The 25,257-nt window shown below is 34.3% G+C and overlaps 1 protein-coding gene and 1 pseudogene across 3 annotated transcripts; both read left to right on the top strand.

Moving 5' to 3' along the window:
• The first annotated feature begins 5,206 nt into the window (after window positions 1-5,206).
• Window positions 5,207-6,979, top strand: LOC147299314 (uncharacterized; annotated as a pseudogene).
• A 2,315-nt stretch (window positions 6,980-9,294) lies between these two features.
• Window positions 9,295-24,088, top strand: LOC147299313 (vacuolar protein sorting-associated protein 26A-like). Of its 3 annotated transcripts, none has more exons than XR_015119827.1 (13): window positions 9,295-9,563; window positions 9,730-9,780; window positions 9,893-9,967; window positions 10,521-10,595; window positions 13,655-13,727; window positions 16,834-16,878; window positions 17,085-17,196; window positions 18,938-19,004; window positions 19,807-19,851; window positions 21,291-21,358; window positions 21,977-22,032; window positions 22,168-22,312; window positions 23,531-23,668. XR_015119827.1 is itself a non-coding variant. In XM_086228843.1 (13 exons), exons 5-13 carry the CDS (start codon window positions 10,554-10,556, stop codon window positions 23,707-23,709), a joined length of 795 nt encoding a protein of 264 aa, XP_086084969.1. In that variant the 5' UTR covers window positions 9,305-9,563; window positions 9,730-9,780; window positions 9,893-9,967; window positions 10,165-10,256; window positions 10,521-10,553; the 3' UTR covers window positions 23,710-24,088. The 3 variants fall into 3 exon arrangements, 2 of the variants coding, with proteins under 2 accessions (XP_086084968.1, XP_086084969.1); XM_086228843.1 differs by lacking the exon at window positions 21,291-21,358 and adding an exon at window positions 10,165-10,256 and having other exon boundaries at window positions 9,305-9,563; window positions 22,137-22,312; window positions 23,531-24,088; XM_086228842.1 differs by lacking the exon at window positions 21,291-21,358 and having other exon boundaries at window positions 22,137-22,312; window positions 23,531-24,088.
• The last annotated feature ends 1,169 nt before the right edge of the window (window positions 24,089-25,257 follow it).

Genomic DNA, 25,257 nt, shown 5'->3' with positions numbered 1-25,257 from the left:
TTTCCTCCTCTGGTCTTCGTCGACCCGAACACCCAGCCATCGACATGATTTAAAGTCACACATAAACCTCTTTTTCGCCAGCGATTACACTATTCTGGCGATGGAGGCATGTCAAACCACTCTCATCTTCACCTGCTCGTCGCTCTGAGTTGATGGGTTCTTTCAGATCATCTTGACGACCACCCTAGGCGGCGGTTCGAAACCCTAACAGCCGCGACTCTTCTCCTCCATTTTTGACGACATCAATTTGCAAGATCTACTCAATCTAAGCCCAAAAACAAACAGGTTTCTTTGTCTTTTGTTTTTTGTTTTTAAAGTTTGAGTTTCTCTATTTAGTTTTCTTAATTTTCATTTATGTTTTTTTATATAAACGTTTTGATTTGGTTTAATGTTTGCTGAGCAACTCTTTTGACTTTGATAATGGCATGTTTCTAACTCTGAAATATGATTTTTTTGGTTCTCTTGCAGATTTATGTATTTGTTATATGCTCATTATCAGAGGTCAACTAATCCATGAGCAGGGTGATTTGAGTTCGAGTAAGATACTACCAATCTTTTGAGATCAGTAGAATATATTAGGGAATGTGTGAGTAATATAGATAGCTGAATGATAGCTATGATCTTTGTTAAATCAGTGTTTGGAACACTTGTGAAATTCCTCCTATGTAAGGATTGAAGTTAAATATATAAATATGCACCTTTCTGTTTGTTTTCTGTAATGTAAGATTCAAATGACTTATTGCTATGTGGTCTGACTTTTTGCATAATTCTTGCTACAATACAAATTTCAGCAAACACCATTTGAAAATAATAGGGTTAAAATGATCTGCAAATAGCCCAGAACTGAAAAAATGCAATTCAAATAGCTGCAAATTTAATTTGGTGGGAAAATGCATTTTGAATCCATTAATTATTTAGTCACCAAAGTCCATGGAGGCATTCTTTTAATCCAAGTTGCTCTTCACCAATACAGCAACTATTTGCAAAATGGTGAGCCTCTATTTGCAACTGCCTGCAACATTGGTGGAGGCAGAAATTGTCAGCAGTGTTGGTCTCCAAACTCCACCATTCCAAAAATTTGGTTTGGGTAGCCACATTGCCACCCCTTTCTCTGCAACCAGCAGCCTAAGAGTGACTGCAGGGTAGCTATTAATCCTTCAAACCAATTTTTAGTTGCTAATGCATCAATAGATAACATAAACCAATAGTGGATTTAAGAGGAAAATGGTGTAGTGGGTATTAAATTTCATTTTTTTAGTGTTCTGAAATCGAAACACATGTTTAATAATTTTTCGGGAAGATTTCGCCGAAATTTTCAAAATTTCGGCAAAATTGACCGAAATTTATCGAAATTATCGAAATTTTTATATTTCTATTTTCTCCAACTTTAGAAATTTATCAAAAATAGCTCGAGACTTCAAATAATTCACCGAAAAATTCTACGAACTCGTATTGATGAATACTAATTCTCTATAACCTCAAAATAGTCAAATTGCTTTAAAAAACATTATGAAAAATCCTACTCTTATAATTTAATTCTGAAAAAAATAATAATCGCCAAATTCTTGAATTTTCATTTTCTAAAATTCATTTCCACACAACTAAGCTCTAGAACCACAACCAAAGGTCTAAGTTAGTTAAAATAAATTTAAAGAAATTGCTAATTCCTTTAAAAAAATCTTAAAACAAATTTGAAAAATTTAAGTAACAAAATTACCATAAGCCAAAATTTGGGTTGTTACACTTAGTGAAGACAAAGCTTGGCTAGGTGAAAGGCACGGGAAAAAAGGAAGGAAAGCTAAAAAAAAAAAAAAAAAGATTGAAGAGAGAGGCACAGGGTAAAAAAGTAAGGAAAGAAAAAAAAAAAGAAAAAAAAAAGAGAAAAAAAGAGGGGGGGGGGGGTGTGGGGCCTTTGGGCAATTGGAAAGAAAAAAAAGGTTTGAGATTTCATTTAATTATTTTGAACCTTAAACTTTAATACATTTCTATATAAAAAAATAATTAAAGTATACTAAAGGGCCTAAAACCTAATATCCTAAAGAATATAGAGTATATAGAGTTTAATGTATAAATTATAGAGTATTAAGAGTAGTAGGGTCCGTTTGGGAACCTGTATTTCAAGAGGTGGATTTGGATTTGGGGAGTTCAAATCCAAATTCACCTGTTTGGGCTTATTTTAAGTAAGAATTTGGATTTGGCCCAAATCCAGGATAGATTTGAAAGGCCTAAAACCGTGTATTTGAAATCACTTCTCAATGTAGGTATTTGAAATCCTCAGTCCAATAGAAAATCTAACCCGACCTCGCCTCCACACAAACCCAACCTCGCCACCACCTCCAAGCTTTGATCTGCTCATGTCAGCGTCAACGAGCTCCTTCTGGTGTTAGTAGAGGTGTGTTTCGGCCGGATCGGATCGGAAATAGGGTGTTCCAATTCCAATCCAAAAAATTTTGGAATGAAATTTATGTTCCAATTTCCATTCCAAAAAATCGGAATTTCAACATCTCATTCCGATTCGGAATTTTCGGATTTCTCGGAATTTTCGGAATTTTTCGGAATATAACATTTTCGGAACTTTCGGATAAAATTTGAAATTTTCGAATAAAAAATCGGAATTTTCACATTTTCATAATATTTTTTAGAACATGTTTGGATTTTTTTTTAGAATAATGATGAAATTAACAAACAAACAAAAATTAAAAGACAATAGATTATGATGCATTTCAATATTTATATTAAAATGTAATTAAAATATATGTCCAATTTAAAAAGAAAATTCAAAATATTAATTTAAATAACATTTAGAACCATACCATCTCATACCATTACCATAAAAAAAATCTAGAAAAGAAGGAAAAAAAAAAGAAAGATGCAATTTAGCAAGTTTTTCATTGCTAGATTATGTATGTTAAGAAATAAATTATGTATGATATATATTGTGTATGTTTAATGGTATATATTATATATTATAACATATATATTATATAAGAGAAATAAATGTCACTATGAATGTATAATAGGCTTAATAGCACATATCTTAGAGGTGGGGGATTAATCTTTGGAGCTCATCCAACATTGTTAGAATAAATGTCATTAGTAGATACATATTACTCACATATATATATATATATATCATGTTTGAAATTTTGAAAATAATAAGCTTAAATATTTAGTAATTAGTAATTACAACTGGTGGGATATTCTAGTTGGAATAACTGTAGAATTGCTCCATATCTTCAATTCCCCTCCCTAATAAAAAAAAAATAGTAATTACATGTACGGAAAAATGTGGGTGTTTGTGTTACCAACTTACCATTTATGTTATTATGATACACATATATTTATAATGTACATATGTTTATATTAATAGTATTAGTCATCTTTTTTAAAATATATGTTATATGTATCATACTAAATAAATGATAAAATATATAATATGGAATAAATTGGCATAATTTTGGAAATATTGGATCGGAATGCCTTCGAAACATTTCGGAATTTTTTGGATCGGAATTCGGATCGGAATCGGAATTTACATAAACATTCCAATTCCAATCCAATTTTTTTCGGAATTTTCGGATTTCGGCATTTTCGGATTCGGCAATTTCGGATTCGGAATAAAATTGGAAATTTTCGGATAGGAATCGGTCGGATTCGGATTTTCCAATCCAAATCACACCCCTAGGTGTTAGCCACCTTTGCCGGGTTCGACTTCTCTGGCCAAAAATTTGTCTTACCACGACCTCAAACTCCGACCTCGCCTCCACACAATCACCACCTCCCAGAATCGACTCCTGCCGGCGTCGATCAGCTCCATCGGACCAAAGTCATACTCTCATCAACTGTATTTGCAAAAGGTACTATTCTCATTTCTTCTTAAGTTTTTTGATTCAATGTTGGTTGTGCTTCAAATTTAGGGCTTCAAATTTAGGGCTAGTTTTCTCTTTTTGTTTATGGTTCTACATGTTTTTTTCTTCAGGGGTTTCGTATTTTTGTTTTCTGGTGTTTTTTATTTCATTTTTGGGTCACTTTTGGCAAAGCTTTGTGTTTGTTCCTTAAGAAAAGCTTCCCAGAAAAGAGAAGAGCAAAGCATTATGTTACACATGAGGGGGAGAGAGGGCTTTAATTTTATTTTTTTTCTGGGGAGAGTTAATATTACAGGAGGAGTAGGATTAATAATTGGAATAACTGTCAACGGGAAGTAGGAATATTGGATTAGTAGGAAGATTGGATGGGATAAAAGGAGGGTACTAGTTGTCTGTCTGTACGTTTTTGGGTCATTTGCTGAAGAAGTATTTCCTCAGACATAATCAAGCAGTTGCACTTAATAAATTTTATTTCCAATAGTGTTTCAACATTTATTGTTATGTTTTAGTAGTGCAATGAATATACTTAATCAAGGGATCTTTGGTTTTATTTCAGGCTGGGCAAGAATCTTTTAGATCCATCACTAGATCTTACTACAGAGGAGCAGCTAGAGCACTTCTGGTTATGACATAACCAGGTTGGTGGGTGAGAATTGTATGTGTTTGCATAGTGGTGTACTTTGTGGTTGTGATTTATCATAGGCTTCAGAGTTGTGTAACTTTAGATGAGCTACTGTGAAGTATTGTGGGGTATATATTTGAAAGTTGTTGCCATTAACATAAGACATTAGAAATTGTATGGGTTGTGGTTTGAATAACTTTGTTTTCCTTATAAATGGTCTGTTTTTCACTATCATCTATATATATATATATGTTTCCTCAACAAGAAAGTTGGTCTAAGTTGTCTAAGTTTGTCAAGACAGCAGAGGACTTATGCAAGACAAAAGAAAAGGAGATCATGTTTAGACTTTTATCTCTCTCTCACATTTTCATTTTAACCTCTTTCTCTTTTTTCCCCTCTCACCGATCCCTATACCATACAATGCAGCTTTACGACCTACACTACAGCTTTTTTATTTGTTGTACTCTACTCTTTTTTTTTTTTTCTTTTTAATCAAGTTTTTTACTTATTTTTTTCTTTCAGTTTGTATGATCTATAGTTTTTTTTTTTTTTTAGTTCACACAAATATGAAAAGATTTCTGTCACAAGCTCAAAGTATTTCTAAGTCACAAGCTCAAAGTAGTTCTAAGTCACAAGCTCAAAGTATTTCTTAGTCACAATCCCAATTAGAGGCAAGTCAAGAAAATACCTCACATGGAACCCACAAATGGATACTGCAATGGCTAAAGCTTTATATGACCAAATGAATGCTGGTAATGAAAACTCTACCCACTGACCCCTATTTTTGTGCTTAATTCCCAGTTTTTAACTAACTACAAACTGAATGAAGGTAACAAGGGTGATGGAGATTGGAAACCACAAGCATATCAAGCAGTTGTGGATGAGTTGACTGCAACTTTGCAACTTGATTTGACAAAGGAGAATGTCAAGAACAGACTTAGAGCTTGGAAGAAACACTATGCTATTGTTACTGACATCAAGAGTCAAAATGGGCTCACTTGGGACGAAGAAAAAAAGATGGTTCCAGTCTTAGCAGAAAATTTGAGTGTTTGGAATGACTATTGTGAGGAATAACTAAAAATTATTGCTATTTTAAATTCCAAGCTTCTTATGCTTTTTCATTTTCCATAAGCTATTTGTTAATTCTCTGTGCTTAATTTGGCTAGTCTATCTCTTATTGCTCTTTTAAAACCCTTTTCTCTAAGATAGCAAAATTTTTAATGGACAAAATTGATACATCAATGCTTAGTTTTGTTTCTCTTAACTAGTACAAGTTGCTTATCAGCCTTATTCCAAAAATTAGAGTCAAAGTAGTTGGCGTTGGATCTTGGAATTTTAGCTTAACGGTGTGCCACTTCTGACTATGGGTTTTGCCATTGGTGACTTGTTGTGTCCTGCACTTTTTATCCTTGGCACCAAAAGAAAAACCAAAGTGGTGGAAATTGTGATATGTAGGCCAAAGTTAGTTTGGTTCATTGTTTTGTAAATTGGTTGGTACATGTATTTCTATGTCTTTTGTAGTCTGATAAACATATCTGTACAAGTATTATACCACTATTTTAATATATGTTCTGACTTTAGTACAATTGAAATCATAAGCTATTATTACTTATGACTTTATTTACTACTCTTACTTGCTGCATTCAAAAAGTAGAATTGCTTATCAATGATAAAGGCAACCACCTCTCTTTAGTAGTAAGCCTATCTCTTATTGCTCTTTTAAAACCCTTTTCTCTAAGATAGCACAGTGCAAGTATATTCATGATCACATCTATATTTATGTGTACAGTGCAAGTACTATGCATATCTTGCAACCACTATTTTAATATATGTTCTGACTTTAGTACAAGTGTTATACCTATTCTGCATAAGCTATTTGTTTTTAGGTGTGGTATGCATGATGGTGAATTGAATGGTGCATTGACTTCATCAATATTATACCTTATTTCATGTTATTTTTGTAGTCACATCTTGCTGCTCGTGGTTATCAAAACAAGGTTATTGATAATTGGGATGATATTGTGATGTTGTGCGGGAAAGATAGGGCGACTGGTGAAGGGGCAGAAGATGTTGGAAATGCTGAGCACATGATGAAGGCTGAAGAAGAAAATGAAGGTGATTTCATTCCTAACTCCCATGCTTCTACACATCCTGCAACTTCAACTTATAACTCACATCCATATAAGAAAAAGAAAAAAGATCCAGTGGCACAAGCAATTGGTGATGTGGCAAACACCCTAAAGGAGTTTATGGCAAGTCAAGTGACCAAACAACTCAGAGGAGAGGAAGTACATAAAGTGGTTTTAGATATACCAAACCTTAATAGATTGCAAGTTTTTAAGGCCGTACGAATATTGATGGCTGATAACCCAGAAGAGTTTTCACTTTTGAAATCTCTTTCTGATGCCCAAAAGACGAGTGGGTATGGATGCTTATTTGTCAGTCTGAAGGTAATTTCACTTCATTATCAATTTTACCTTTTTTTTTTTAATTTTTTTTTCATATAAACTATATTGATTAGGTGATTTGAGTGTATTTTTCAGGTATTGAGAAACCAATGATTAAAGTGGTAGAAGATGAAGCCCTTGCATGTTTGAAGCTCTTTATGGAAAACATATTAGAACAACATTTCTTTGATGGTGTTGGATCTTTTTGTGAATAATATTTGATATTATTTTAAACAATATTGTATCTGTTTTGGAACTATATGTATGAAGCTCCTATGTGGTTTGAACGATTTGTTATCCTTTTTTGAACAATATATAGTGATTTCTAATATAAAGTACAATTTAAAATGAGTTAGTTTTAAATTTATAGGTCATGGGCCTCATTTATAAGCTATCTTTGCAAGCTTATCATATGTTATTATAATGATATATTTAAATTAAAAATTTTCAATTGAAATCCTCATATTTCATTTTTTTTATCCAAACAATAGGATTTGGAATACATGAATTTGAAATACATGAATTTAAAATACATGAATTTGAAATTCAAATCCAAATCCAAATTCTCAATCCAAACGGGCCCTTAGGGTATGTAGAATATATAGAGTATTAGGGTTTATATTTTAGTATATAATTAAATTATACAATATAAAAAATATACTAATTTTATTTATTCATTATACTAATTTTATTTAACAGTTTTGCTCCAGTGCGCATTATATTCGCCTTATATCATATGAAACATACTATATAATTTGATTTCTTCAATATTTTTTTATCAATTTCGTAGATAATATGTTAAATAAACATATGGTAAAGTTTCATTAAAAATTTTCATATTTTTATAGTAATTTTCGTCGTTTCCGTCTAATTTTTGTCAAAATTTAAAAATCTTTGAAATTTTCATCAAAATTTTCGTCAAAATTTTCATAAATTTTTTTTCAAAATTTGAAATTTAATTCCTTGATTAAACCCAAGGGTTTAAATTTCGAAAATTTGGCCGAAATTTTCGATTTAAGGAGGGGTCGAAATCGAAACCTAGTTTTGTTAAATTTTCGGGATAATTTCGGCGAAATTTTCGCCAGTGATCTGGTTTTGGACTTTTGGGTTTTTGGAGAGGAGGCTGAGTTTTGGGAGAAAAATGGGGCGGTGGCAAGGGGGAGATCGAGGGAGAAAGAGGAGGGGGCGGCGGCACGGGGCGGCAGGGGGAGATGAGGGAGAAAGTGGTGAGGGTGAGGGTGAGGGTGGGTTGGTGATGGATTGGGAGAGAGAGAGAGAGAGAGAGAGAGAGAGAGAGAGAGAGAGAGAGAGAGAGAGAGAGAGAGAGAGAGAGAGAGAGAGAGAGGATGAAAAAGAAAAACAGTGGAGGCGTGTTGGAGAGTGGAGACTCGGGGGGAAAAGAAAGGAAAGAAAAAGAAGAAAAAAAAAAAAGAAAGGAAAAAAAGAAAAAGAAGGAAAGAAAAAGAAGAAGAAAAAAAGAAAAAAAAAATTAAAAAGTTTAGGGTTGATTGGGGTTTGGGGCCTTTGGGCAATTGTAAAGAAAAAAAATAGTTTGGGTTTTCGTTTGGCCTTTTTGGAGTTTCGTTTAGTTGTTTTTAAACCCTAAATTTATAAACTCTAATATATTTCTATATAAAAAATAATTTAAAATACTCTAAAGAGCCTAAACCCTAATATCATATACCATATCATTGTTTGAGGTTTTTGGGCAATTGAAAAAAAAATGATTTGAGATTTCGTTTGGCCGTTTTGGGGTTTCATTTAATTGTTTTTAAACCCTAAACCAATAAACTCTAATACATTTTTATATAAAAAATAATTAAAAATATCCTAAAGGGCCTAAACCCTAATATCCTATACGATATCTTAAACAATATAGAGTATATATTATAAAGTATATAAAATTTAATGTATATATTATAGAGTATAAAGAATATATTAATTTTATTTCACAGTATTTACCTTCAGCGCGCATTATATTCATCTTATATCACATGAAACTTACTATATAATTTGATTTTTTCAATATTTTTTATCAATGTAGATAATATGTTAAATAAACATATAGTAAAGTTTCATTCAAAATTTTCGTACTTTGATAATAATTTTCATCGTTTCCGTTTAATTTATGTTAAAATTTAAAAATTTTCGACATTTTCATCAAAATTTTCTTAAAATCCAAAATTTTATTCCTTGGTTAACCCAAGAGTCGCGTTTGCCAGTTACATTTGTTTTGGGCGTTTTGGCCTCCCCACTACGATTCTACCCAAAACAAAAGAATTGTAATTTACAAAAAAAAAATAAAAAAAATTCTAAATGCCGTTTATGTTTGAGAGTGGACGGGCGTCACGTGCAGCAATGTCAGCTTTGAGCCTTTGACACACTGCACTACTGCAGAAAGGCAATGCGTATCCAATTATTGCATCGAAGTCAAACTAGTTATTGTTTTTCTTTTTAATTTTTTAATTTGTTATGGTCTGAACACAGTAGTAGTTGTTTGGGCATAGACAATTGGTTGAAGAAGAAGAATCATCGAAGCTCTTGTGAGCTTGGTTGTAATCCTGATCTGCTGCCCATTCAACTCAAGTCAAATCCAAACCAAAGCCCGACCTTCAATACCATCGCCAGGTACACACAACCAACCTTTAAAGTATGAATCTGGAACTGGTTGTCATTGCCCATAATGAATTACAAGCAATAGATGATATCACTCTGACAAAACGAACAAGAGTTTAACAATTCTGGTAGCCCTCGTTAATTACTATTGATTTTTTTTATTTTTTTCCATTTACAGGTGCTTCATGTTTGACAAAGTTTTGATACAGAATTTAACAAGAATATAATGGTAATATATTTTTAAAGTTTAGATTTGTCAATATATATATATATATTCCATTGTTGTTTTCTGTCAAGCATCTTGGAGTCAGTAAAGAATTGCTCTCCTGATCATTGTTCAGAATTTCCTAATTGGAGCTTTTAAGCCACCATGTAGCATTTCAATTTCGTTGGCTAATGGAAGATCTCGCAAGCAGGTATTGAATAAAAAGATCTTACTTTTTTGAGCTCCTATTTTTGCCCTGGTTCTTTACTGATCTTTCAATAAAGACGGTGGCTTGTATGTGCATAAATTACTGAAACACGCTCTGTTAACAATAAATTCAGTGACTTTGCGTCTGTTACATCTCACTATTGTTTCTCTTTTTCTTTCTGTTGTTTTTTGTTTCCCCAGACTTTGCTTAAGTTTTCTAGTGGAACTCCAGGCTCAGACAAAACTTTCAGTACAAACCAAATGTGCTTCAACCTTATTCTTAAAAGTCCCATGTATAGTGGTTATCTTCAAGACTGTTTTATTTCTTTTGTTTCTTCTTGTGAAAAGAATATGGCAGACATATTATAAACCATGTTTCGGGGCCTACAGTTTTAGGAGTTCAACAGCTCCTGTTTATCTAGAAAAAACAATTCTTGTGACCATGCTCACTAGTCATAGAAAAAAAGTTGATTAACATGCCGAATGTCTTATGACAGAATTACTCTTTAAGTATCAAACCTTTAACCTTACATTTTGCTAATTCTGTGTTTTTGCAGGTTCCTTCGATAAAGGAAAATGGTCAAACTGTTATGGTTCCTCTCTTCCAAAGTAAAGAGAACATTGTTGGGGAGGTATTCTCTGCAGCAATATATATATATATTTTGTTTTCTTATGAGAAACAAAAGAACCTTATGAATATGTATAAGCATAAATAAAAACACACTCAACAAGCTACACACTTTTTGTTTTTGATAAGATACATACTTCCATTAGAATGAATATGAAAGTACATAACTGGGGACGAGGAGTCCACTGAATAGTCTTAGTGTAATCTAAAACGAACCAACACAACATCAAATATTATAATAAGCCAGTAAGTAACAGTAGGCTAAAGCACAACAGCATTCTAATCACAAAAATAGCCTGAAAGAACTAATCCCTAAACCCAGAAGATACCAACGCCCAAAGGGAAGCCCAAAACCGAGCCCTATCCCATAACTGATCCACCAACACCCTCAAAGGTCCTATCCACTACCCGTAAAGCTGCCAATATAGCACATCTTCCCAATACCATGTCCCTCTTTCTGCCTTCAAAAAACTTGAGTCTTTCACAAAATAAACTCTCACATGAAGCTGGAATGTCCCAACTCATTGGTCTCTCAGAACAATGTCTGCCATAGGGATAATGCAACTGGGCAGTGAAGCAACAAATGATTTGCACTCTCAGCATCATTCTTACACATCATGCACCAATGAGGTGAAAGGCACCAAGAAGGGTGCCTCCTTTGAACCTTATCACAAATATTCATCCTCCCATGAGCTATAATCCAAGCTAACAGCCGTACCTTAGGAGGTACTTTAGCCTTCCAAATTGCACGAGAGGGACCAAGAGGAGGAAGAGGAGAATTTTCCATCAAGTTTTTTGAATAGGATTTACATGAGAAGACTCCCTACGTCTCCAACTTCCATATTCTTCTATCCGATCTAGAAGGACCCAACAAAAACAGCCAATAACTCTGTTAATTCCCCCACTTCTTGATCATTTAGATTCCTTTGAAACCCAAAACCCCAAGACATCTCTCAAGGCCTCAAGCCTGTCGCTTCTTACTGTCAGTTTGGGGTGGGAAATGGGGAGGGGTGAGGTTTTGGGAGGAGTGCTGGATGGGGGAGATAGCCTTCTGTTTTCGTTTCCCTCGTCTTTACAGATTTTTTCGTTATCACAATGCTTTCATTGCTTCAATGTGTGTTGATTTTTTTTTTTCTCATCTTTTGCCTTGGGATTTTGTATCCCATATGAATCTTAGTGAACTAGAGGTGGGGGAGTTAACTGAATTATTGGATTGTGTAGAGAATATAATGCTGGTTTCTTCTAGACCGAATAGGAGATTTTGGAAGTTGAAGGTGTCAAGTGTTTTTTCTTGCACATCTTATTCAAAGCAACTAATGGACAACTCTTCTCTTTCTCTCTTCTCATGCCATTTGGAAGGCTAAAGTGCCTCCCAAGGTACGAGTTTTAGCTTGGATTATTGCTCGTAGGAGGTTGAACACTTGTGACATGGTTCAAAGGAGAAGACCTTCTTGGTGTATATCTCCCCATTGGTGTGTGATGTGCAAAAATGGTGCTCAAAGTTTGGATCATTTACTGCTTCATTGTCCTATTGCACTATTGTTGTGGCAGAAATTGTTTAGGGTGGCAAACATGATAGAATTTAGGCATCCAACCCAAAACCAATTGGCAATGGGTGGAGAGGCCTAAGTCCTTATAAGCACATATGTTAAGCTCAAGTTTTCCGATGTAGGACATTGCTCCACATTATTGTCAACACGCCTCCGCACCTGTGACAAGATTTTGAGTCTAACACGTGGACAAATTGTATTGGGTGATGTGGGAGCACGTGTGGCCGTTGGGCCTTACATGCAGATAACCAAGTTCTGATACCATGATAGAATCTAGGCATCTAACCCAAAACCAATTGACAATGAGTAGAGAGGCACAAGACCTTATAAGCACATATGCTAAGCTCAAGTTTTCCGATGTGGGACATTGCTCCACATTACTCTCAAAACATGGAGTGGAAATATCCAGGTTCTTGTAATGCTTTGCTGTGTAGGAGATACAAGTTCTTTGGAGGTAAAAGGGACTGGTTCTGGGGAGATGTGCTATGATGACAATATTTTGGGTGGACAGAAATAGGATGTTTTTTGAGGAATCTAGTTGTGAGGAGGTAGATCAATTGTGGGATAGGGTTTGTTTTTGGTCACCGCTTTGGGCTTCGGTATCCTCAGAATTTAGAGGTAACTCTTTTCAATCAATACTGATGATTGGAGTGCAGTTGTAATCTAGATTTGGTAGATCAGGCCTTTGTGTGCGGATAGGATTTTGGTTGTAATTAGTTTTGTTGTTTAGTTCAGGGGTTCTGGATATGGGGGGTTGTGGTCTTGTATCTGTTGTAGTTTTGTTGATGTTTCCAAGCTGTTGTAGTGTTCTTGTTGTTCTGTGTGGACTCCTTGTCCACTGTTTTGTCCCCTTTCCACTACTGGATCCTAGAAACTGATTGCCCTTGGATTACTCCCAAGCGGCATCCCCAAGGCTATCCACTTGAGAATAAATAAAAGACATGTCTGATAGTGTGTCAAGGACATGTCTGATATCAGACATAAAAGACATGTCTGATATGATACATAAAGAACTATCCCTAGGCTAAACAACCAGCTGCTAGAAACATCATACAAGTCTGGTAGTTTCTCAAATAAATGTTGCAAAACATCTAAACTAGACCAAAAAAAAAACTTGAGAAACAGCCACCTACCAATCTGAAACATGTATCCCAAAATGCAGAGGAAATCAAACCCAAAGTGGTGTCCAAAAGTGAACTTTATTCCACAAAGACTCCACTTCCTCTCCCCAATAATATTCAGAAATCATCTTATTTCATTCCAATCACACAACCCACAATAATCATATTACAATTCCACAAAACTTTTGCTTTCTTCCCTCCTCCAAAAGTATAGTGCTCCTCAATAAGCATAGAAATCCATAATTTCGGAATCACCCACAAAAATTTAGCTTGCATTATACATATCCTTTTATGTCTTAATCTATTATGAGTGGTGCATTAGAACTTCATATGGTGAACTTTTCCAGTTCCCATGATGGGTTATTAACTGTTCATCATATTGCTCCATTCAGGTTATTATAGAACCGATACAAGGGAAGAAAGTTGAACATATTGGTGTTAAAATTGAGCTTCTTGGTCAAATAGGTATGCTTCCTTTACAAGTCTTATGTGTTGGGTTGGGGTCTGCTTTCTGACTGTTGCACAAGCATGTTTATGTGATTTTCATTGTTTGTTGTTTGTCTTTTATTAAGTAGAAGGTACCATGTCAATGCAACAAGGACTAGACTTATGTATTTGCAAAGATAATGTTAGTGTGCTGTGCACTGCATTATCTGGAGTCTTTATGTATCTCATCTAGGACGTAGATGCATCATTGAGCTATTTTGGTCCTTCAGAAGCAACAGAAGCTGCTATAGAGTAGAAGAGAAATAATAGGAATAACTGCTGAACATGATATTCTTTCTTGTTGTTAAGTCAATTATCTATTGTAGTGTTTCGATACAAATATTTGATAATTGTTAGAATTACTCAATCGTTACTCTGTATTATTTCCTATCTTATTTTGTGAAGTATTGGACTGAAAATGCTGAAAAGGTTATATTGATTAGCTGGGAAAATTTGAAAAAGAAAATAATGATTCTTTAAGACTTAATTTTGTATTGTACCATGGATTAAGACTTAGAAGGCCACATTATTTTCAACTATAAAGCAATGAAAATGAGTGCGGATGAGTCTTATATACTTCTCTGAATCCTTTTAAGGTTAAAACTCATCACACAATGACACAACCCATCATGTGGGTCCATAGAGTGAAAACATAGCATACCAGTAAATTATATGTACCTCCATTATAGAAATCACTAATATTGCACCTCATAATGCATGTGCACTTTTTGGTTTATATTGTCATCTATCTATAGTTGGTTGAGTGTATGATTTCTTGGAAAAGAACGAGTATATATAAATAATAATGAAAAATAAATAATGATTCGGTTTCTTGAACAAAATGCATAACACCTTGATAATTTTGTACTCTTAAGTGTCTGAGTAAATGAAGGTGAATTCTATTTAAGTATGCAATAAGTCCAACACGGGTGGACATGAGTGTCATGTCTAAGAGCCTTTGTTATCATCTCTTCAGTTCTTGGTCAAGTTTCACACTTGTATTGGTCTATATTGGCCTTTAATTCTGCAATTTATATTGGATCTCTTTTATCAGCAAGCCTTATGCCTTTCATTAAGTTCAGGCATAAACCAACTATTATCTCCTCAATCGGTCGTCTTTGTTGAGTTTGTTTCATAGGAGGGGTGTAAACGGCCGAGCCAAGTGAAGTATCAGGGTTCTCAGTTTGGCTTCATTTAAATTTGTTGAGCTCGATCCAAGCTTGATCAATTGTGCTCAAGCTTGGTTTGAATATGTCTCCCAACCTTGAGCTTGGCTTGGCTTATATGTAGGACGAGCCAAGCTCAAGCTAAAACCTCAAGTCTATGATAAATAATGGTATTTGGGTGGGGGAGTCATCTTTCCAATCCTGGTTTCCTTCTCCATACGAGTCTCCTTGAATTACAATGAAACAATCTATTCCGTAGCTTCCTTTAACTCTCTTAGTGTCTGTTATGGAATCTACGAGTCTCCATGAATACGCAGATCTGTCCTCTGGCATAAGTGTTTTATCCTTGCATCAGAGTCGTATTGACAAAAAGATCTTGGTTTGTTCACGCTTCTGGTACCTTTTCATGCAAATATTTTTTTTACTCAATTAGTCATCAATCATTCAGATCTTCCTTTTGAGCAACTGAAGTTGATTTGGAAGGCTGGTGTTCGATTTTTTTTTTTTTTTCAAAAGAAACACAGATTTTATTAAGGTTAAAATAGAATACAGACAGTGGACCAGAACTCCACCTAAACATTTCTGCTGCGCAACAAAACAATACAGGCATCCTAACTAAAATTAACACCAGCAGCTCTCCAATCTAGATAAATAGTGGAAAAAGAAATGCCCTTAAATTCTGCTGTGAGCGAAGCCAAAGAGCTTTCCAAAATCTGACCTTCTCTCATTACTCCTCTCCTACCGCCATATAATCTTCAAATATTCTATGATTTCTTTCCAACCACAAAAATTCTAGCATCATACAATCCCATAAGAGTGCAGCTTTCTTCCCTTTCCCCAACACCCTATGGCGTTCACTAAGAAAAGCATAGCAATCCTTTGGAATCACCCAAATAGCCCCAACCACAGAAAATAATCTCTGCCACAACTTCAGAGCAGTAAGGCAGAAAGAAACACATGATCATCACTGCGCCCCCCCCAAAATTCTTTTTTATTTTACATAACATACACCAATTTGGAGAATGACTCATATGGGGCCTCCTTTGGTGGACTAAATCACACACATTAGCTCTCCCACGTACACCTTCACCTTCAGTGGGGATATTTTCTATAACCATAGAAGAGAGTGGATTTCTTTGGAATTGATCACATATGTTTATCAAATCTTGAAGGGGTCATTCGCACCTCCTCTAAAAGCAATAAGAGTGCAGCAAGCTCTTCCATTATAGATTGGAGTAGGTGGATTGTGGAGTACCCATGTGTGCTGCAGTACAGTAATAGAATGCTGATGTGACATCAGATGTTTAAAGATGTTATTAGCACAATTTCCTCTCCTCATTAGGTTATATTACTTGATTATTGTTTGAATATATAATATTTTCAAGATGAAAACTGGACATTTTGGTTACGTTTGTTAGTCTAGAAGGTATAAAAGCATCAAATGCTCCTAGTGAAAGGATATATTGTAAAATCAAGGAGAATAGGCGTCTTAGTGGAAGGACGTACTATAAAAATCCAGGTGAATAGCCATGAGATTTACTTTGATATCATTGTTTAAGAAGTGAAAAAAAAAAAAAAAGCAAGGACTTGCAGTTGTCAAAGTATTGTCTCTTAGTCTTTATAGGTCTGGGTCTCTTCTATATGAAATTTTATGGGTCTAGTGGATATTTGACCTGATATACATAATTTTGACTATTATGGTTCGAAGCTAGTTATTTGTGTTATCCATGTCATACATACTTTAGCTTAATCGGGCTTCTTGTTCTGCTTGAATTTTATAAGCATCCCTTTTCTATATTTAATTCCAGGTGTTTGGCGCTGGTAGTTTATCTTATATATAATTTTGACTCTAGAGGACAATTTCCTCTGCTATTTGGTATGTCAGTGTTTGAACTCGATTTTCCTTCTCCTTGTTGCAGAACTGTTTTTTGATAGAGGCAATTGTTATGATTTTACATCTCTTGGTAAGTGCATTAGAACATAATGTGTTTCTTCAATAAACTGTTTAATTAACTTGCTGTGGTTAATATTGGCCATTTTTCAATCAACAGCCTGTAAGTTACATTTTCTTATTTGTTTCATTGGTTTGTTGATGTGGTGACTATTTTCAATGCAATTTTTTTATTTTATTGTGCAATATTTTCAATTACTTATTGTTGCTTCTGTGCAGTACGTGAACTTGATGTTCCAGGTGAATTATATGAGAGAAAAACATATCCCTTTGAATTTTCAACTGTTGAGATGCCATATGAATCATATAATGGAGTCAATGTAAGGCTTAGGTATGCTATCCATCCATTGAACTAGTATATTAATGTCTATATGGTCAGGGATTTATATTTTTCAGTGAAGAGTTTGATGTGTTCTAATATGATATGACATCCGGGAGGCTGATTTTTTTATTTTGTGATTCTTTCTTTTTCTTGTTTAAATTTTTTTTTGAGAAGAAACGAGAACTTTTATTAAAAAAAAAAAAAAAAAAAAAACACAGAGTGGATCAGGAATCCACAAACTTATAAAGAAAAAAATAAAAATAAAAACAAAACTGATCTCAGATAGGAAAAAACCCAAGACATCGCCCCACAACTAGTCTCACTGCACAACAGCTAACACGTTCAGCATAATAGAAGATATAGAGTGTGCCCAAAATATCAGCTGTAACTGATGCCCATAAAGCAGCCCAGAATTTCGTTCGCTCCCAAAGAACTTCCACTTCAACCCCCTTATAATCATCGAAAATTCTTCTATTGCGCTCCATCCATAAAACCCAAAAAACAGCCAGCACCAAGCATCTCCATAGGGTTTTTGCTTTTTTCCCCTTCCCTAAGGCCTGAAAGCAGGTACTCAAAAGCTCAAAACAATTTTGTGGTATTACCCATGAAGCGCCAACCTCCCTAAACAACTTCCACCACAATTGTAAAGAGTAAGAACAATGAAGGAAAACATGGTCTACACTCTCCTCCCCCGCTTTACATAGAATGCACCATTGAGGTGAAAAACAGCTAAAAGGCCTCCTCCTTTGAACAAGATCACAAGTGTTAACCCTCCCAAGAGCCACCAACCAAACAAAACTCGAACTTTAGGAGGGACTCTTGCTGCCCATATTTGGGGATAAGGAGAAAAATAAGGGTCACTGCTTTGATGAGAACTTCTTTACCCAAATAGAAAGAAGATTCCCCTTCCACGGTTCCACCCATTAAGAATAGTCTGCAACCTCTCCTTCAAGCGACTAAAGATCTGTTTTTTACCGCCCCACCACTGTAGATAGGGCCATATACCTTCCATGAAAAGGCACCACATGTTTAAAATTTGTATACATAGGAATTGCCTGTATAAAATTTATGGAGCTATGCTTATTAAACTCCTGCAACCTCATTAACTCTTTCTATTTCTTTCAATTGCAAGTTTTATGTACTTCAGCCCCAAATTTGGTGTCATCTGTGTGTGTATTTTTGTTTATATGTCTTCTTTCTTTACTTTTATTCTTTGACTTTGTAAATTTATTAGAAGTTGTGGGTCAACTCTAAGATGGTATGTTAATAAATGTTGATGGCAGCATTTTGTACTTAGTTTCTGTTGTAAACTTAAACAAGTGAGAAGTAGATGAGTCATTGGAAAGATTAGAGGTTTGCAGTGGTAACTAGTAACTTCTGCAGAAATCTGGTAGAAATTGTTTCTTTTTTTTTAATATTTTTTTTTTTTTATGGCAGAGGGCATCCTTTGAGTTGTAATGTTGGAATGGAGACTTTTCTTCTATGGTTTTAGCAGAGAGTGGTTCTTGGAACTTTGGTGTTGCTTTTCTTTTTATGAGGATGGAGAATACCTGATATGTGGTGTATTTTGTAAAAGGATCTCAGAATCACTTACTATCTCATTCATCTTTTAGCACGCAATGGGTTCTTAATCCCCTTGAAGTATAAAATTTTCTATTTGTATTGTTGGAACTGAAATATGTTCCTATAATAGAAAGGAAAAGAAAAGTGCTTAACTAACCCCTTCAGCATTTATCACAAAAAAATGCAGGTACATTTTAAAAGTGACAATTAGTCGATATTATGCCAGCAACATTGTGGAGTACCAGGACTTTGTGGTAATCCTTTTTCTGTATATTAAAGCTATATACTGCATTAGTATTCTCTTTCGAAAAGAAAAATACTGAATTAGTATTCCGTAATCAATGAGTTGTCATTCCATTACACGAGTCTTTCACCATATTTATCCTTTTTCCTTTAATAAATGTGTGGCTACTATGAAAGAACCTCATAGAACTGTTTTATTTAATCCCTGGTTCTGTTATATGCGCATTCAGTGGAACTGTCTTCCTTGTATACTATCTGTATCTCTTGAAGCAGAGTAATTGATTCAGACATTTAAAGAGTGAGAAACATGAATTATGTTTTTAGGATTGGAGGTAGGTGAGAGATAATTTAGCCATGTATGGTTAACTCTATTGCTCTAAGGACCTGCTGCATTAGTTAATATCTTCTCAAGCTTAGAACCTGTGCTATTTATAGTTGAAAAACCTGGACTATATGTCATATGATTTCTCTTTTTTTTAAAAAAGAAAAGAAAAAAAGAAACAGAAACTTTATTTATTGAAAATCAAACAAAGTAAGGCATCCACATCAGCAGTACATCTAATAGCTGAAATGTAACGCCATCCCTAAAAACTGAAACAAGCCCCCAACTTCTTTTTTTTTTCTGTTACATTGAAGGGACTTGAACCTTGAACCTTGAACCTTGAACCTTGCACACCATCCTTTGCACTTTTTTTATGTATGTTAATGGGCTCACTTTTATTTTATCTGCCAATATTTTTTACTATAATTGTGGAGAAACTGTTATTTAAATTTAAACGAAAAAAGATATTTGACTGTGGTTTTCTGCATCAGGTTCGGAACTACACTCCACCTCCATCAATGAATAACAGCATTAAGGTAAGTCTTTTTTCTTTTCTATTTGACTATTGTCTTCTCTTTTTAATTTTGTTCTTTACTTATTTCTTAAATGGCTTATATGAGACTCCTTCAACATGTAACTTTCAGTTTCTTGGATACTTGTCATTGATGTTTACTTTTAACAAGTAGCTGATACAAGTTTCATTGAAGTTAAAAATAATGTATCTTCAAAACACATGCGTGTTCAACATATGGTTTGTATTCTTTTTACACCCCTTCTGCTTGGACATATATATTATTTCCTTAAGTAGTGCTTAAGGCATGCATTCTACCTTTGATACGTGTGTTTTCTGCCAGTGGCTGTTGATATTGTAACAAGGTTAACTCTGTACCACCATCCGCTCCCTTGTTTTCTGCCAATGGCTATTGATATTTAATTGTAACGAAGTTAACTTAACTCTGTACCACCACCCGATTCCCTTGTTTTCTGCCAATGGCTATTGATATTTAATTGTAACAAGGTTACCTCTGTTACCACCATCCCATTCTCTTGTTTTATAAAGGAACCTGTGGTGTAGAATTGTAGTTCAACACAAAGTTTGGGACTAGTCTCCTCACCAAGGTGATCTACCTTCTCTATGGATTGTCCAGTTCTCATCTCTGTGTGTGTTTGTTTCACTTTTTCTTTTCTTCCTCTTTATTTGTCAATTTTTTTCACTCCAAAACAAGGAGAAAAAACTAGAATTTAAGTTCAAAGGAGACTGGAACAACATCTAAACCTATACAATTACTGCCCAAGGCTATTTGGAAACACCATAAATGCTGAGACTGTACAATAACAGTCTCTAAGGTTCCTCAATTTTCTACAAATTGTGCAACTTGTAGGCCTTAATTTGATTGTTTCTGTCCTAACCAAACCTGTTACCTGTCCAACATTACTTCTACATTTACCATGTTTATTCTAGCCCAAACAGCCCACCATAACATAGGCAAACCCTCAAGGTTTTGTTTAGTTTAGTTTTTTTGTTTTTGTAGGAAACACTCTTTGTATTAAACATTATTAGACGAATCAGACACACAATGTGTTTGCAATGTGATAGAGGTTATTGTAGAAAGGGCGAAAGTGGGGTGTTCTTAGTTAGGGTTTAGATAAAATCTTCAATTTTCAAATGTATAATCAATTTAGATTAAAAAAAAAAAAAAAAAGAAGAAGAAGGTGGGGTGGGGTGGGGTATAATTGATATTATTAATATTATGATTGACAAAGACTGTTCTTATCAATTAAAGGATGAGAAAACATAATAATTTAAGCATAAGGTCAATCAACCTAATAATTTAAGCATAACATTATTCATGGCATTTCAGTAATTCTCTTTGATTGATAAGCAAATTATTGGCTAAGATAGTTATGGAAGCCCTGAACAAATTAAAAGCTAGGTCATTTTAGTCTCAAAATAAACTGGATTAATTCTGCACAGATCAACTCCATGTCAAGCCAAGATCAAATGGAAAGGTGCCAAGTTGACCAAGAATTAAACCCAGCAAGGTATGTTCAAAATCGGGTAAAACAGGTTATGTTTCAAGTTGATTCACGTGGTACCCAGCCAAACTCATTCAGACTGGGTGAAAATTTAGTCTAATTTGGTTATAACTTTCTGAAACTCAGTCAACTCAGTTTCAACTCAGATGGAGTCTTTACGATTCAGATTGACTCAGTTCGAGTCTGATGCAAAGTGCATGAAAGTTGATAGTTATATTTGACCAGTGCATGTAGACACATGTAATTCTCCAGAGGTGAATTGTTTTTGACCGTAGGAAATTAATGGGACTTCTGGTGGTACACATAAAACATTAGGCTGATTACTTGCTTTCTATTTTGTTAGGGGTGTATTATTTTCTTATCTTTGTGATCAGTATCTCCTAGTCCTTGTGGGATTATTTTTTAGATTCCCTATTCAATATGCACTCTCTGTAATTGAATGGCGCTTAAGCTTATTGAGATTGAAAATACAATATTCAAGAGGAAGTTGTCAAAAGTTTTGGGTTGAGTTTGTTTTACTTTTCTTTGTTCTTTCCCAGCCTTGCATCATATATGTGTTATAAGAAAATTGTACTATTTTGCTGTCCATATCATTCCTGTATTATAAATTAATGCTTCATGCAGATGGAAGTTGGAGTCGAGGATTGCATGCATATCGAATTTGAGTACAGTAAAAGCAAGTAAGTCTCTATGAAGCTCCTTTGCTGAAACTTTTAATTTTTCTTGGAGGAGTTGTTTATATCTTCTTATTGGAGTTAAAAAATATATATATATATATTTTAAGGTATCATCTGAAGGATGTTATCATTGGCAAGATATATTTTCTTCTGGTGAGAATCAAGATTAAAAATATGGAGCTTGAGGTCAGGCGTCGAGAGTCTACTGGATCAGGGCCTAATACATATGTTGAGACAGAGACCCTTGCAAAATTTGAGTTGATGGACGGTGCTCCTGTCAGAGGTACAGAAAATCATTGTCTGACATATCATGATATATTGTCATGTCAACTTTTTTCTTCTAAGAAACCTGTACATCTATGATGATTTAATGATAAGAATCTTTACAGTTAATATTTTTTTTTTCTCAACATGGTACCCAAAATTTTTATTTTGTGTCTAATAAGTCCCTAATCCAATTTTTGTCAATCTATTTAAGAAGTGTCACTTCCCTAAGGGTTAATATGTCCTTCAGGGTATTAAGATACTCAATTGGTACCCCCTAGGGGTTATTAATATCTTTATTAATAACCCTACTTCTTATTAATATCTTTATTAATAACCCCACTTCTAAAGAATTCTTCCATGACTTTGATCAAATCCACCCTAATAACATCCCAACATTTATGAATAAATTTCATGGTAAACCCATCAGGCAAAAAAAAAACAAAAAACAAATAAAAAACCCATCAGGGAGACCTTGGCATCACCACTTTCAAAAACAGCAGCCATATTATATATACCAGCCCTACATGAAAATAAATTTACATTTACATCATATAATGTGTAAGGGTGATATGGCGGATGGCATCTGCAATATTTTCTCTCTTTTCTATTTCTGAATTAAATTCTTTGTTTAGTTGGGCTTTCTAAACACAGAATAATAAATTGTCTCTTTTTCTATTGTTGCCAGATTATACTAAACTGTAACTTGGATTCACAAGTTCCCCCCTTTTGTGTGAAGTTTTTAATCCAATTGGACAGCTTGAGATGAGAAAAGGGAAAAAATTGTTGTCTTAAAAAAGAAAAATATAGAAATTCAATTATCCAAATTATGTAACATAAGCTTTTATGAACAATTGGTAGCAACAACCTTTTGCTTCTACGCTTAGAAACTTTAGTTGCCTTGAGGCTTAGAACTCTTTAATCATAAAAAGTAATTTCCTTATGTGAGGCTTTTGCCTTGAGGAATTGTTTGTACGTGTGTCAATTATGTTGTTCAATCACATATTTTATTTTGAGATCGTAATTGATGAAGTTTTTCCTCTAGACACCATTGCCTTGAGATCGTAATTGTCTGTACATGTGTCAATTATGTTGTTCAATCACATATTTTATTTTTAGATCGTAATTGATGAAGAGTATTATTAGTATAGACACTATTTTATGCAGTTTTTCCTCTATGATGATGGGTGATAAATGATATTGTCTCTTACCAGCATAAGCTCTTATTCTCTTACAGGAGAATCAATTCCAATCAGACTATTCCTCAGTCCATATGAACTTACCCCAACATATCGTAACATCAACAACAAGTTTAGTGTGAAGTATTATTTGAATCTGGTCCTAGTAGATGAAGAGGACCGGCGGTACTTCAAGCAGCAAGAAATCACCGTTTACCGACTTTTTGAAGCTTCTTGACTGTCTTCTATGGCTTGGCGGGGTGGAAAAGCATGACTATGGGGAAAAGGCCAAAAAAAAGTAGCAGCATGTAGGGAATGTGGCATCATTAAGTGGAAAACCTGTTTTGTTCTGAGGGGAGTGGTCTGGGGTCTGTTATTTGCAATTCACACGTAGATGAGTCGAGCATCTTCCAGATGAAAGCAACGACCCTTCTATAGTTTACAATTTTTATACCTATTGGATTTGCGTTTCTTTTGTTTTTGTTCAAAAATAAAAATTATGTGCTGAGTATGCCTTGTGTTAGTGTTGTGATTCTAAATTTCAGTTGCATCTCAGTTACACTTCATTTTTTCCTCTCTTTAGGGATTTGTGCATGGGCGTTTAATGCACTTCTGACTGAGCTGCGTTATATATAAAATATATATATATATATATATCTCTCTCTCTCTCTCTCTCTCTCTCTCTCTCTCTCTCTCTCTCTCTTTTCTTATGATCTTGTTTGCTATTTTGTTGGTCGGGGAGGCAGGAGCAAAATCTAGGTCATTCTTTGGCTTAGAGTGCGAGGGCATGTCACCAATTGACCACAACTTGATTGGCTTGGAAGGATGTGTGAATTAATGTTTTGCGCCGTTGTTTGACTTCTACTCCAGTGATTGTGATTGAAAGGTCAAGCAAGGAACCGCTTTTTGGCCTTTGTTCTTCTCAAGTCTTGGGGAAAAACTTTTGCAATGAAAAATAAAAAAATGTAAAGGAAACGGAAATCAAGATTACGCAAGAGATTAAAGGAAATTGAAGGCAAATAACATTATAATTAATCGATACACAAATTACATGAAATGTGAAAGTGCATACATTAAGTAAAACTTGTATTTAAATGGAATTAAGGTAAGAGCATAAATTAAATAGCTTGAAAGTAAAATGCGATGAATTAAAAGATACTTGAATTAGAATGGAATTAAAATAACAAGAGCACAAAGTAAATTGTGAGAAATGTAAATGAACAAGAAATTAAATTGATACAAACGCTATAGCTAGAGACAGCTTAGCAGAGCTTCAAACATGAAGAGTCTAAGACTTGAAAATAAAATAGACATCTATTATTCATTAACTGAATTATTGTTTGGATTTAAAAATTTTGAACTCCAATTGTCAAATTTAGTTTTGTAACTTTTGTTTGGATTTAAGTTTTTTAATTTTTCAGTAATTTTGAAAATTATTGTATAATATTCTTGTTACTCTAGTTAATATATTGGGGTTGTATGAGTTCTTGATGGTTCTGATGTTAATCTAGAATTGTTCAAAAACTATTTTGTCCAACATATGGTTCTGATGGACGTGCACTAGCTACTTTTAATTATTTTCTTATCTTACTGTTAAAGTTCAAATTTTAATTTAGTTCTCTCTTTTTTACGACTCATGATTATTCTTAAGCTCTGTTTGTGAGGGTTCAATTTTCTTCTTATGTTGGCTGCCATAAATAATTGTTGATTCTATATATAACTTGATCAAGATTGTCTTTTATATGTAGTTGAAATTTAGTTATGCTTTTTGGCTCATGGTGTGTGT

This window comes from Dryas octopetala, chromosome 1 (assembly GCF_963921425.1).
Source record: "Dryas octopetala chromosome 1, drDryOcto1.1, whole genome shotgun sequence".
In the NCBI taxonomy this organism is placed as follows: Eukaryota; Viridiplantae; Streptophyta; class Magnoliopsida; order Rosales; family Rosaceae; genus Dryas; species Dryas octopetala.
Note: the sequence above shows the minus strand (reverse complement) of the source record. Positions and strands in the feature narration are given on the sequence as shown.